This window comes from Bicyclus anynana, chromosome 19, assembly GCF_947172395.1.
Source record: "Bicyclus anynana chromosome 19, ilBicAnyn1.1, whole genome shotgun sequence".
Lineage (NCBI taxonomy): Eukaryota > Metazoa > Arthropoda > Insecta > Lepidoptera > Nymphalidae > Bicyclus > Bicyclus anynana.
Genome location: NC_069101.1, coordinates 6925084 through 6939565, shown reverse-complemented (window position 1 = coordinate 6939565; position 14482 = coordinate 6925084). Strand labels below are relative to the sequence as shown.

Genomic DNA, 14482 nt, shown 5'->3' with positions numbered 1-14482 from the left:
TGTTTCAAGAAGTTCGCGAAATTTCAAATTACTTTTTGTTGACGCTACTCACCACAAACAATTAAGTTCTAGATTCCTTGCTCTTCACCGCTCCTCTCACGCATTTCGATTTTTTGACCTTGTTTTTCTTTGACATTTGACAATCGCCGTGTGACAGATATGGTTGTGTAAAGTGTGAATTGTGAATGTCGATCGAGCAGCCAATAATTCTAGAAATTGTATATTTGTTTTAAGTTTTTAAACAGTGCTCCGGTGCGGACAGCGAGTTCCATCATGAGCGCATTAATGAAAGCAGCTCTATCGCGCAGTCCTGCCTCCCTGGTGAGTACCAAATAATAATTAAGCGTACTAATTCTTTATTATTCGTTATGTAATGCTTCGAAATGTTTTGGAGAAACAAGTAGTGTACTCGGTAAAAATTCAACCATAATTTTCATTTCTGTACCATACAATAGAAATTAGAATTTTCGAAACAACATGCACAACAATTCCAAATTTTATGAACTATAGTGGGAGCTAAAATTTCCTATGCCGGTAACATAAATTGAAGAATTAATTTATTTCCAATTAACGAAAACACTCTAGATAACCGAAAATTACCACTGTAACCTAAATAAACTTATCTGTAATTCACTTAACAACAGAATTTTCATAATTACACTTTATTATCCTTCTATGCTATGTCTATGTCTATGCTATGTCTATGCTTGTTCCAGGCAACATATTTCTATAGGAAGCTACATTTATCAGTTGGGGGTGCATCACCACTGAAAGATGCTACAGTTAGCACAGGGAAAGGTTATACAGTTATTGATCACCAACATGATGCACTGGTGATAGGTGCGGGGGGTGCGGGCCTCAGGGCAGCCTTCGGTTTAGTGCAAGAAGGTTTTAAGACAGCTGTGGTGACCAAGCTGTTCCCAACAAGATCACACACAGTGGCTGCTCAAGGAGGCATTAATGCAGCTCTAGGTAATTTGCCTTTTAGTATTGCCTAGAAATATAATAAAACAACTTGTATTTTACTAAATTCAAAGTATAGGCTTATTATTTAACTAGTATGTCAGGATGTAAGTTTTTAAATGCATATTATTCATGCATGATTCTATTGTATGATGTGAAAGTGGTTGATTATTTCTTAAATTCTTAAAGTTTGTATAGCTTATTAATGTTTAAATATAGTTCTACTTTTTTAGAATCTACTTGAAGCAAAGTACATCAAGTTTAATTGATGTTTATGAACTATTTAATTACTGTATACCAAATTGAGAACTGCCACTTTAAAATGACTTGATTTTAACACAATTAACTCTGTCATAATCACATGAACAATAATTAAGACTAGTTTAGTCCAATTAATTTGTCACGAGTTATTGCACAATCTACATAATTCTATAAAGCCCCAAAAAAGGTTTTGGGCTTTTCTCATTTTCTCTTATATACTTTTTTTAATTAATTAATTATTAATTATTTTAGGTAATATGGAGGAGGATAGTTGGCTGTGGCACATGTATGACACTGTCAAAGGTTCTGATTGGCTTGGAGATCAGGTAAGCATGTTTTTTCATAATAATGTATGCATATTACAGTAAGTATGCATTAGAATTCAGCTCAATGAAATAAGTTGACAGTTTTTTTTATTTGCCTGTGTTTCATAATAATTCTGTTTGCTTTTATAATTAACTGTGCCCAGAGATTTCACTTGTGTAGATCCTGTGCAGTAAAGTAAAAGTGCTGTGCAAATTTTAATCTATCTTAGTGCTAAATTTTCTTCTGGATTAGTTCAGCACAAACAAACTATTTATATTTCTAGGATGCCATTCACTACATGACAAGGGAAGCTCCTCATGCTGTGATTGAGCTGGACAACTATGGTATGCCATTCTCTCGTACTCCAGAGGGGAAAATTTACCAGAGAGCCTTTGGCGGTCAGTCTCTGAAGTTTGGAAAGGGCGGACAGGCTCACAGATGCTGTGCTGTAGCTGACAGGTAAACAATTTATATAAGCAAATTTTAAAATAGAATAATAATTGTTATTACTAGAAAAATCAATGGCAATTAAACAAATATTAGGTTTGTTAGCTTGCATCAAACCAGGAAAACCTATTGAATAACCAACTATATGATGACAGTCAAAGATGGTAATGCAGTTATTAATTATTATCATTGTAGACACATTACTTACAAGTAAGATCAGATAAGGTAACAGTATGTTTTGAATAAAATAAAATAATTTACAATCCATATTTTCACTTTTAATATTATAAATGTGAAAGCAAATCTCTTTGTTTCCATTCCACAACTAAACTGCTGAATCAATTCTGACGAATTTTACTTCCTTTGGGATTTTCAAAATGCAGAATTTAATGCAAGCATCTGCTAGAACAAATTTTATCTTGCTACATAAGGAATAAAAAATATAGCAAATTGGAAAATACCAATTTTTGATGACTTTACTATGTTATCTGATCCTGTTATCATAATGAAATAATATGAGTAGTAAAAGTGACAAAGATGTCTATTGTAATTTGTAACACTGAATTGCTTTGTGCTCCAATAATACCCATGAGCTTCACAATCACTGTTGTCATAAGATAACAATAAATAATGTTCTACAACTACCTATTCCCTGCAGTTTCATCTGCATACAACCCAGACTATTATTTATTTATTTATTTATATACATGACATGTGCTCAGAAAAATATTACAGTTTCCCAATTTGTTTCTCGAGCAATCAGGAATAATAATTATGACAATAAATCTTAAATTGCAGAATGAATATTAAGCCAACACTCAATTCAAGTAGTCACATTTGCAAATTCAACCTTAAACTCAATACTTGAAATTGCTCTGAATTTGGGATTTTATTGAATATTGGACTATAAATAAAAGTATAATTTTCTTTACCAAATTCTAAAACTGTCAATGCAAAATTGGACAGTTTTTAAGTGAAATTTTCTACATGATTGTGCATCCTTTTATTATAAGAGGTCAATGATAGCAACATTATATAAATAATATATAGATGTTATTTTAATACATATAGTAGACTATATTCTAGAAAAAAGTTTCTATTACAATAATAACAATTTTATTAAGGAATATTACTATAAAATGCATGAATATCACTTAATTATTATTCAGGTTTTATGTACATTGGTTTTTTTTGTCATTAGAACGGGCCACTCTCTGCTTCATACACTTTATGGACAATCCTTGAGATATGACTGTGAATACTTCATTGAATACTTTGCTTTGGACTTGTTGATGGAAGATGGTGTCTGCAAAGGTTGCATTGCACTTAATCTAGAAGATGGAACCTTACATAGGTAAGATATCTGTACTTATAATAATACTGTAACAGGTCAAATTGTGTACATTGAAGATATTTTGAAAATTTTAGTTGGAGGTGGAGAGAATCTATACTGGAGCCAAAAATATTTTTGTATCATTTTTTGACTGCCTGTCTGTCCATATTTTTGATAACCGGCTGTTGTGTGTCTATAGCATGGCTCATAATTGCAATCTTCATAGCTAAGCCTAAGCTGGCCATCTGTCAAATGATATTCCTATAACACTGTTGTTTTTCTGAAAAACTAATAGTAGCCAGTAGTGTACACACTGAGAAAAAATACACTGTATTCACTGGGCAATCATTACCATAAATTCATCATACAAAATATCCAAATAACAAAACCACAAGGAAAATATAACTTTCCTCAAAAAAACTAATACAATTACCTCAACTGACACAACACAAAGTAGTCTTATGTATAATTAATAGTTACTTTGTAATTTCCTTCCTAACTAGACCCAAACTAGAATATTCAATTGACATTAATATAATTTATTGTCATCATCATCATCATCATCATCATCATCATCATCATCATCATCATCATCATCATCATCATCATCATCATCATCATCATCATCATCATTATCAGCTGATGGACGGGATGTGAATTTTTATCATGATTTATTGTAATTCATATTGAAATAAGTCATTAAAACTTCTAAAATCTGTCCTAACTTTTATTATACTTGCTAATTGTATGTAACAATGAAAAAACTAAATATTTACACAGTTGTAGAAAATTGAATACAAATTGGGCAAATATCAAACATGTGATAACTACTGTGTAAACAGATTGTGTGAATTGGATGTATGTTTGTGTTGAAGTTATGTCAATGTAGTACAAAAAATGCTTTAAAAGTAAAACTGTGCAGCTTTTACCCAAAACTTTTTATCCTGCTTTGCATGCATACTCTCCACCATTTTGTTTTTTCCACAATAGTTAAATACTCGCTTCTTGATTATTTAATCTAAATTAGACTTCATCAAGAATTGTATTTTAATAAACTAAGAAATAGACACATGTATTTACAATTTAATATGTGTTTGGATAAAAATAATATTTGAGTGTTACATATTATATGAGATTAGAAACATTGTTTTCTTTATCATAAGATTTGTGTCACAACACCATCTCACATAATCTGCAACACTCAAGTATAAAATAAATGGGTTTGCTTATCAGATTGATATAGATTTATATGAATCTATATAGTATTATAGGGACTACTATTGCCAAACACGTCACTATTCATACACTTTATTAAAGTACTTATGGTTTTACAAATAAAGAAACTGGGTTTGTTACATAAATTACGTAAATTGCGCACTCGACACGAGTGCGTCCGTTCGCTATTTAACGTTGTGGACGACTGACTATGACTGTGCGCGGCGCGCGGGCGCCGCGGATTATAGTGTTGGGAAACGTTTATATAAATATTATAGTATATAAATATTTATACAATTAATGCCAATTTTTTGTTGTAATTTATAACTCAAGAACGGGCTTACCTATCCAAACCAAATATTTAGTCATTGACAGACTATTTAGTAAATAGATGGTTTTTGTAAAGTTTGCACAGAATTGGTCCAGCAGTAATTAATTTTTTGTAACAAATTAATTCAGGGGTAGAGTAGGTGTAAGGGGGTTAGGGTAGTGTAGGGTAGGTGATAGGGAAGAAGTGCACATAATTATGTCAAAAATAAGCTAACCGGGTCCATTAGTAAAGTTAAGTATGAGCTACGGAGTGCTTTGTGCTTTTTTCTAAAATTTTTAGCAGTTTTGAATCGATTCTGAACAACATAAAAATATGTTATCTATCGATATAGGTTGTCTTGCAAATATTGCTAAAAGCAATAATTGTTAATTGTTAATAAGATTGCTTTTGCACATGCTTGTATAGTATGTTTTATATTATTTTCTTTTTTGCAATAAAGTATAAATAAACGTATGATTTAGATAACATCAAGTTCTGTTTGAAAAATTGCATTTGCTTTAGTTATTAATCAATGTGGAAAAGGATTTGTAGTTAGAATTGTTATTTGTAATATGACTGTAAAGGATACGGAAGGAAGGACTGTAAACACTTTAAGCTGTTTATTTGTCTATCATTACTAGTTGACCCTGGCATGAGTTTGAATGCTGCTTAAATAATGACCAGCCATCTATCGCCATATTGTAAAATATACATAATCTCAAATATTTCCATACATGTACAATGTACACGAGTATGGTTATTTTATTTCTGGAAGATGGTGCTAGATATAGTAATAAAGGTACGTCAGTACAGCAGAAACGCATTGCTAAATTATTTATGGTGATACAGAGGAAGGTGTGTGATATTGAAACCCGTTAACAAAAAAAACCATTGCTTATGAACCTCTCGAGGCACAGATGAAAAATAAACATGTATCTATTTTGCTTACAGTTTCAGTTTCACCTGTCTGTATACCTTACCGCTGCGACTAAAACCTAAACCTACCAAGAAAATCTATACAACAATTCATAAATGTTTCTATTAAATGATGTAACAATGCGATTACAGACAAAAAATATATAAATTTTTATTACAAGCTATAAACTTTGCAATAACAATAATGAAATGGTCGGTCTTGAACAAATATTGTACGTAAGATAGGTATATAAAGTATGTACTACTTATATGTACATACATTATGTAGATAAAAATCTGTGAACCCAACGCATTAGCACGATAATCGCGACAAACTCTTTATTTTCCGACTTCATTGTATAATAATTTGGTTTATCATACATATCAACATTTTTTACGATACTCGGGCACGCGACATTGTTTTTTATAGATTAAATTATCTATTAGTCCCTACTTGATACAATTATTATCAAGGTAATAGTGTTTGAGTCAAAAGAATAAATAGAGAAGTCGGTGTTGTTTAATTACATGAGCTGTTTCATTAACTAAGAATTTTAATGTTTGTTCTAAACTAGGTGCTTATATGCAGCTGTAGTTGAAAGAGATGTACATAAGTTATTTTGAATTAATGTTATGTCCTACTGCACAATGCTATAGAGCAAGCTCAGTATTTGATATTAAAGCACAGAGAGGTACTTGCCTGCAGTACTAAAATAAGATATGTAAATAATCCCTTAATTATATATTTATATAATTATATTTTTCCATGAAACAGAATCTTGTTTTTAAATCTATATATCACGTCGCGGCAAAACCCCAATCACAAACTGTTATGTCACTTATCAAATTGCATCGTTTTGTGATTGTCATTTGCGGTGACGTACTACACTTCGCAGATATCCAGCGTAGGCAGAGTCTGCGTTCCGATTGGGGATCTTAACGCTCACGACCGCAGTTTTTGCCGTTACACATTTGCGTACATTGCATTCAAGCGGTATTTTCCTCCAGGCTAGTCACCATGATAATAGGGCTAAGATAATGTTTTTTTTTTTAATTTCGTGGCAGGTTCCAAGCGAAGAACACGATCCTGGCGACGGGCGGCACGGGGCGCTCGTACTTCAGCTGCACGTCGGCGCACACGTGCACGGGCGACGGCACGGCTATGGCGGCACGCGCTGGCCTGCAGAACGAGGACATGGAGTTCGTGCAGTTCCACCCCACAGGTAAACATACCGGCGACTGCACGTTTGTAATAAAATAGGAATAAAATAACACAAGCTGGAATGATTAAACTGTATTCCAAATATTTTATTACTCATTCTTAAACAAATCGTTACTTTAGTAGATGGTTAATACATTACCTAATTAAATTTATCTTAACCCCACATAACATGTCATCATGCTTTCCATAGACAACAACTACCCAACCAAACATCAGAATAAAACCATAATCATTAGTAAACAGTACAGATTAAAATATTTATCTGGAAGAAAGAGTTTTTATATGTTGTGTTATGTATTTATAATTATTAAATAATTAAAAATCTAACATTTGTCATTTGGGAAAAAATACGCTTGACGCACTGAGAGAACTGAAAATTGTTTAAATATCGGGTATGGTGTAGCCTGTGGGTAATCTCTTCCCGAGTGAATCGGGTGGGGATACGCGCCTCGACAGACAGTCTCCTTTCCTAGATAAGACGCGGGGAACTTTCTCCCCCGGTTTAAATATAAAGTTCGCATTCAATAATTTTGTCGCTTTAAAATTAGTTCAAATGAGTGTGCATTTAAGCACCTTGCCTTTGATCATAATTACAAGTCGTAAAATATAACAACAATGTGAAAGGCGGACTTCAGCGATATTTTGTCGCGAACTGTTCAATCACCTATATGTTACGTACTTGTAGATTTCAGAGAAAATAAGTAAGCCTGTGCTTATGTTCTAAGTGAATAATGCTAATTATGATACCATTTTATTATTTGGAAAATTCGATACAATAACTTCTTGTGATTAAGTAGTATCTCTCGAGGTACAAAAGAACAAGTATTATTGGAGCCTATGGTCATTATCATTATACCCTTTTTCATAGCCCACTAACAAGACAATAGGCTTCTTCCCTCAAGATGAGTATATCCAACCATGCTGCTCCAATGTGGGCTTAAATAGTATACTCCTCTTAGTTTTATGTGATTTGTCACATTGTTCCTTCTGTTATTGATTTTTTTTTTATATTTTTAATGTAAAACGAAATAACCGTTTGCAATTTTAAAATCAGTCGCTAAATAACTTCAATAAATCTGAGTAAATGGTACTCGGTCAAAATCTCACCGCGATACGATATCAACATATGAAAAGATTTCTCTAAATCCAGTGAGATAAAATTTCGCAGTAGGTAACAATGAAATTGATATCTTATCGGTTTTGGCGTTAAATTCAAGTGTTGCTATAAATATTATTGTGTGTCAACTGATAGACCTACAAGTTCTCTTAGGGGGGGTTTATTTTCTACTTTCTTTATCATCTATCAAGGACAGATTTACGATTTCAAGCTCAAAACAGGAAGTCGTAATATGTTTCTGTGGCGTGGTTCCAATAAGACATAAGTCTGTTATTGTGTTAAACCAGATTTTTGATGTCATTTTATTGAAAAAGTGCGATATTTAGGGTTCAACTCAAAAAGCCCGAGAGCATTGGTAGCCTAGTGGATATGACCTCTGCCTTCGATTTGGAGGGCGTAGGTTCGATTTTTTGTTTTCAATGTATTAATTTGTTAATAGTGACCTAATTTTCCCGAATGTCTCATAAAGATAAATATATTAAAAGGTAGAAAATGGCCCCAGCTCAGCAATTTTCTGGGTTATGCCACAAAATGCAGGGTAGGTATTATTTTGGATGACCTGGTGTACTGGGGGTATTGTGATGTGTGGCATAATTTCGAAATAAACACATTCTTCTTTCTTTCTTCCTGTCTTAGTTATACTCAACTGTCAATTATATTATGTTATAAATAGAATTGCAAAGGTGATGATCTGTCCGCAGGTATCTATGGAGCGGGTTGCCTCATGACGGAGGGCTGTCGCGGCGAGGGCGGCTTCCTCGTCAACGCGAAGGGCGAGCGCTTCATGGAGCGGTACGCGCCCGTCGCCAAGGACCTCGCCAGCAGGGACGTGGTCTCCCGGGCCATGACCGTCGAGATTATGGAGGGTGAGTTCTTTATTTTTTTTTAATTCTTAAATTAGCCCTACATTCTCACCTGTACCGGAACGTTAAACCGCTTGGCGGTTCGAAGCCTCCCACCAGCCAGAACTGGACCAATTAAGAAACCTCAATCGGCCCAGCGCGGGGATTGGACCTAGGAACTCCGTCTTGTAAATCACCACCACCATCATCATCATCATCATCATCACCACTGCGCCACGGAATTCATCTTCATTACGGCCGGGTATACACGAACAACTTGAAGGAGTCAGAATAGACTGCACCGACTAATGGCGGTATTCTCAACTGCTGGATTTTTATAAATGGCACAGTTATAGGAATAAATTAATACACACATTGTTAATTTAATTTATTAACTACAGTAAAATCATTAATCCTGCGAATTTTTTGACTGATGCTAATGTCACTTTGTAAAATAATGATACCATATTGATTGTCATAGTGATGTCCTGTTCTGTATAGGTAAATAATAGGGCCTCAGTTCATTCACTCTCAAAGAGGAATTTTGAACAGAAACGCTTTGTGACAGACGGTTGAAGGAAAAATTGTGTAAATTATGTAATTGACCAATTCTTACCTATTTGCCCTAGTCTCTGAGAGTACCACTACTTCCGATTTGCAAAATCCTCAAAAGTAGAGACAGAAAAAAATAACGATAAATTTATTACTCTAATATCGGATATATAAATATTAAAATTATATATATAACATAATATAATAATATTAAAATTATTTACTAATTTGGTTCAGAACATATTGGAATGAGTCATGTTCGTTCACTTTGTCACATCACTATTTGTGATTCAATAAAAAATGGTATCACAAGAAACTTCAATTGAGATCGCAGAATTAATTTTTCGCCCAATGTGAGCATAAATTGTGTTATGGGTGCTAATAATAATAATAATTTATTTATTTGCTTTAAACATGGGTTACATTTGTTATAAAATTCAATATACAATTAATTAATCAATCCAAACATGTATTGCCTTTATAGGCGTGCAAAATATTTATGAAATGTGTCAATGGAACAATACATAATTTACATAAGCTACAAAATTACAATACAAAAATACAATATATGAGAAAGTCATGTCGATATTTTTAAAAATGTCAATTATTACAATTAGTCAACTTTTAGTTGAAAATAGTCTTTATAGTCTAAGAAAGCTGATGATGATGTCGCAGGCAGGGGCTGCGGGCCGGAGAAGGATCACGTTCACCTGCAGCTGCACCACCTGCCGCCCGAGCAGCTGAAGCAGCGCCTGCCCGGCATCTCGGAGACCGCCATGATCTTCGCCGGCGTCGACGTCACCAAGGAGCCCATCCCCGTGCTGCCCACCGTGCACTACAACATGGGCGGCACGCCCACCAACTACCGCGGGGAGGTGAGCTACTCACACTTATATAATGAGGAGAGATTTGATTGGTTGTTTGTTTGCATTGAATACGTGATGAGACTACTAAACCGATTAATAAATTTATTTCCCTGTTGTGAAGCTCGCACTTGTCCGATTTTTATAATCAATATAAAATTTAGACTGTTCTAAAACTTCACTTCATAAACTTCGCACCTACATTCATCCGCCTCGAGCATTTTGTTAGACAATTTATAAATAACGTTTTTCTAATTGTAGTTTTTTTTAACATGGCCATGATTTTTAACATTTTGAAATTTTCTGAAAAAGCCCTTGAATTTGATACCCATGTTGCAATATTCAAAAAAAATATTGTTTTTTCACCTCGAGTCTATAGCGTCTCACAGTCGTCTTGTTGGTATTTTTTAAATTTCACCTAAGAACACTTGGGTTATTAAGACAAATGTAATTATATCTTAATTACGTAAATCCGTCCAGCATTTTGAAAGATATGAGGTAATAAAGAATATTACATACATACATACAAGATACGCGCGAAAAACATAACCCTTCCTGCAGTCGGGTAAAAATACCATTTTAAAAATACATAAAACATTTATTGTATTATGTATATATTAATGTTACACAAATGATCAAAAAGCGTACCCCTGCAGGCGAGGACAAATAATACTTTCTTACGGGCGAAGAATGAAATACCAATGTTTGTCACCGCATGCGGCAATATAAAGAATTTAGTCAGAACTTTACATGTATAAATATTGTGATACTTGTTTTTCTCTTTTCAGTTCATTACAGCAGTCGGGTTTTTTGTTTTTATAATAATATTTTTAATTAACTCTCACGTATCTATACTTCTATACTAATATTATAAAGCTGAAGAGTTTGTTTGTTAGTTTGATTGAACGCGTTAATCTCAAGAACTACTGGTCCGATTTAAAAAAATTCTTTCAGTGTTTAATAGCCCATTTAACGAGGAAGGGTATAGGCTATATATTATCCCCGTATTCCAACGGGAACGGGAGCCACGCGGTTTCCTAGTATTACAATACGTCACTGTTTGGCAGGTGCTGACGTACGCGGGCGAGGACCGGCTGGTGCCCGGGCTGCTGGCGGCGGGCGAGGCGTCGTGCGCGTCGGTGCACGGCGCCAACCGGCTCGGCGCCAACTCGCTGCTCGACATCGTGGTGTTCGGCCGCGCCTGCGCCATCACCGTCGCCGACACCAGCCGCCCGGGCGACTCGCAGGCGCCGCTCAAAGAGGTAACACTGTATACACCGTGCTCGTTTCACCGTCTGAAAGCCGCTCCGATAGTTACAAGTCCAATACAAGAAACCTCTTAACAATATTTAAAAAAGACCTCAAGCTAATTCACACATCATTAACCCATATTCGGCTCACTGCTGAGCTCGAGTCTCCTCTCAGAATGAGAGCGGTTAGGCCAATAGTCCACCACGCTGACCCAATGCGGATTGGCAGACTTCACACACGCAGTGTGAACGTGTCGAATAGTGTATACGTATTGGCTTGTTTCAGACGACTGGAGAAGCGAGTATCGCGAACTTGGACAAGCTAAGGAACGCGAACGGCAACATCTCCACTGCAGACCTGAGGCTGAGGATGCAGAAGTGCATGCAGAAGAACGCGGCCGTGTTCAGACAGAAGAGCACCCTTGAAGAAGGTTAGTGTCGAGAATATAAAAAGAGTACGGAGTATGTATGTCTCAATGCTACGCCTGAAATGTGAAAGGTGCGCAACCGAGGAGCAGCAACCCGCGGCGTGCGCGCCCGCCAACAGCAACACGCATGTGCACGCTATTGGAACCCTCGTAACTTTAATTTTAAGTTTTCGTATAATTATTATCACCATTATCTTAAGTTTAATATTATTACCTGACGTTTCGAAAGAGCTTGTAAACTAAGCCTAAGTGAAATAAATGAATTTTGACTTTTATTGGTGGCAGCGCTCGGTGAAAGGTGCGCAGAATAGGTTGCGCACAAAGACGTAATGGTAACGCTGTCATTCGTTCATCGAACTTTACTGCCCATATTTTTGTCATACATATTGTAGTCCCCACACATATATGAAAATCGATTCTTACGGAGTAAACTCCCAAAATTTGCCTTCAAACTTGATTTTAAAATAAATGTCCGGAAAGACGTGCCGCCTAGCTATTCAAAAAATTCAAATTCAAAATTCATTTATTTCAATTAGGCATAGTTTACAAACACTTTCGAAACGTCAAGTAATACTGTTATCAGATAATGGTGATAGTAATTGGTGGAAAACTAAAAATTAAAACTCATCAGGGATGCTGCTTAGAAAGTAAAAAAAAAATTATGTTGCTCCAAACTTTGCTTAATCAACCTTTGACCTACTTTCTTAATCATCAACCTTAAATGATGATTTTAAACTTTGACTTTTTGAAAACCGTATAAAAAACCTGTTGACAAATAGTTCCCGATATTAGGACAGATAATTTCTGGTTAAGATAATTTGGTTTTTACACTCTTTTACTAAAATATAGATATTAATGTTGGATGAGTTGTTAATTTTTTTTTTATTATTTACAAGTTAGCCCTTAACTACAATATCACTTGATGGTAAGTGATGATGCAGTCTAAGATGGAAGCGGACTAACTTGTTAGGAGGAGGATGAAAATCCATACCCCTTTCGGTTTCTACACGGCATCGCTTCGGAACGCTAAATCGCTTGGCGGTACGTATTTGCCGGTAGGGTGGTAACTAGCCACGGCCGAAGACCCCCCCCCAGCCAGACCTGGACAAATTAAGAAAATCTCAATCTGCCTAGCCGGGGATCGAACCTACCCTCGAGACCTCCGTCTTGTAAATCCACCACGCATACCACTGCGCCACGGAGGCCGTATTAATAATCGATTTTAGTAATATACCAAAAAATCTCCAGGCCACAAACAAATCCACGAGATCTACAAGCAAATGGCGGACGTCAAAGTGTCGGACAGATCTCTGATATGGAACAGCGACCTGGTGGAGACGCTGGAGCTCCAGAACCTGCTCATCAACTCGGTGCAGATCGTGGAGGGAGCCCTCGCCAGGGAGGAGTCCCGAGGAGCGCACGCTCGCGAGGACTTCAAAGTCAGACGCGATGAATTTGACTATTCCAAGCCTTTGCAGGGACAGGTTAGTATCATCCTCATCATTAGCAACCAATTATTGGATCACTGTTGAGCACGAGTCTCCTCTTAGAATGAAAAGGGTTAGTACACCACAGTGGCCCAATGCAGATTAGCAGACTTCAAACACACAGAGAATTAAGAATATATATAGCTGCCCCCCTCTAGATAGAATCCTGGCTACGCCCCTGCCTCTGCCAAGTTAACGCGTTATCATCTTAGACTGTTCAGGCCTTCAGGTGACTTTACTATTTCCGAAACAGTATTAGCCATGTGTAGCTTGCTAGTAATGATTTGCCAACTAAACGTAAAACCTGGGTTTGAAAATGGTAAATCAAACATAAGATTTTCAAGAAATCTTGGGGGGGGGGGGGTAAATAGAAAACAAATTTCAGGAATCTCTGGGATTAGATTCTGGCTTTAAAGGTTTAAAGGGACTCCTATTGCTGTTAATGAAATAAATATAAAAAAAAATATTTATTGGTGCAGACAAAGCTGCCGTTTGAAAAGCACTGGCGCAAGCACACGATAGCGGAGACGGACCCGCACACGGGCGCCACGCGGCTCAGCTACCGGCCCGTCATCGACCACACGCTCGACCAGGACGAGTGCAAGACCGTGCCGCCCGTCATACGCACCTACTAGGGTAACTTAGGTGAGATATAGTGATGTATTGGTGCAGACAAAGTGCCGCTCGAGCAGCACTGGCGCAAGCACACGATAGCGGAGACGGACCCGCACACGGGCGCCACGCGGCTCAGCTACCGGCCCGTCATCGACCACACGCTCGACCAGGACGAGTGCAAGACCGTGCCGCCCGTCATACGCACCTACTAGGGTAACTTAGGTGAGCTATAGTGATGTATTGGTGCAGACAGAGTGCCGCTCGAGCAGCACTGGCGCAAGCACACGATAGCGGAGACGGACCCGCACACGCCACGCGGCTCAGCTACCGGCCCGTCATCGACCACATGCTCGACC

General features: G+C 36.6%; 1 protein-coding gene across 1 annotated transcript; it reads left to right on the top strand.

Moving 5' to 3' along the window:
• Positions 1-56: 56 nt before the first annotated feature.
• Positions 57-14176, top strand: LOC112049050 (succinate dehydrogenase [ubiquinone] flavoprotein subunit, mitochondrial). Its single transcript, XM_052887355.1, has 12 exons — positions 57-321; positions 717-972; positions 1477-1550; positions 1814-1989; positions 3179-3331; positions 6816-6973; positions 8791-8955; positions 10159-10358; positions 11414-11608; positions 11883-12027; positions 13273-13508; positions 13991-14176. Exons 1-12 carry the CDS (start codon positions 274-276, stop codon positions 14144-14146), a joined length of 1962 nt encoding a protein of 653 aa, XP_052743315.1. The 5' UTR covers positions 57-273; the 3' UTR covers positions 14147-14176.
• The last annotated feature ends 306 nt before the right edge of the window (positions 14177-14482 follow it).

Excerpts from the sequence above, each read along its gene's own strand:
- LOC112049050 (XM_052887355.1), top strand. The coding sequence starts at position 274 with ATGAGCGCATTAATGAAAGCAGCTCTATCGCGCAGTCCTGCCTCCCTG. Across the intron at positions 322-716 it reads CGCGCAGTCCTGCCTCCCTG|GCAACATATTTCTATAGGAA; the intron begins GTGAGTACCAAA and ends TGCTTGTTCCAG. Across the intron at positions 1,990-3,178 it reads TGCTGTGCTGTAGCTGACAG|AACGGGCCACTCTCTGCTTC; the intron begins GTAAACAATTTA and ends TTTTGTCATTAG.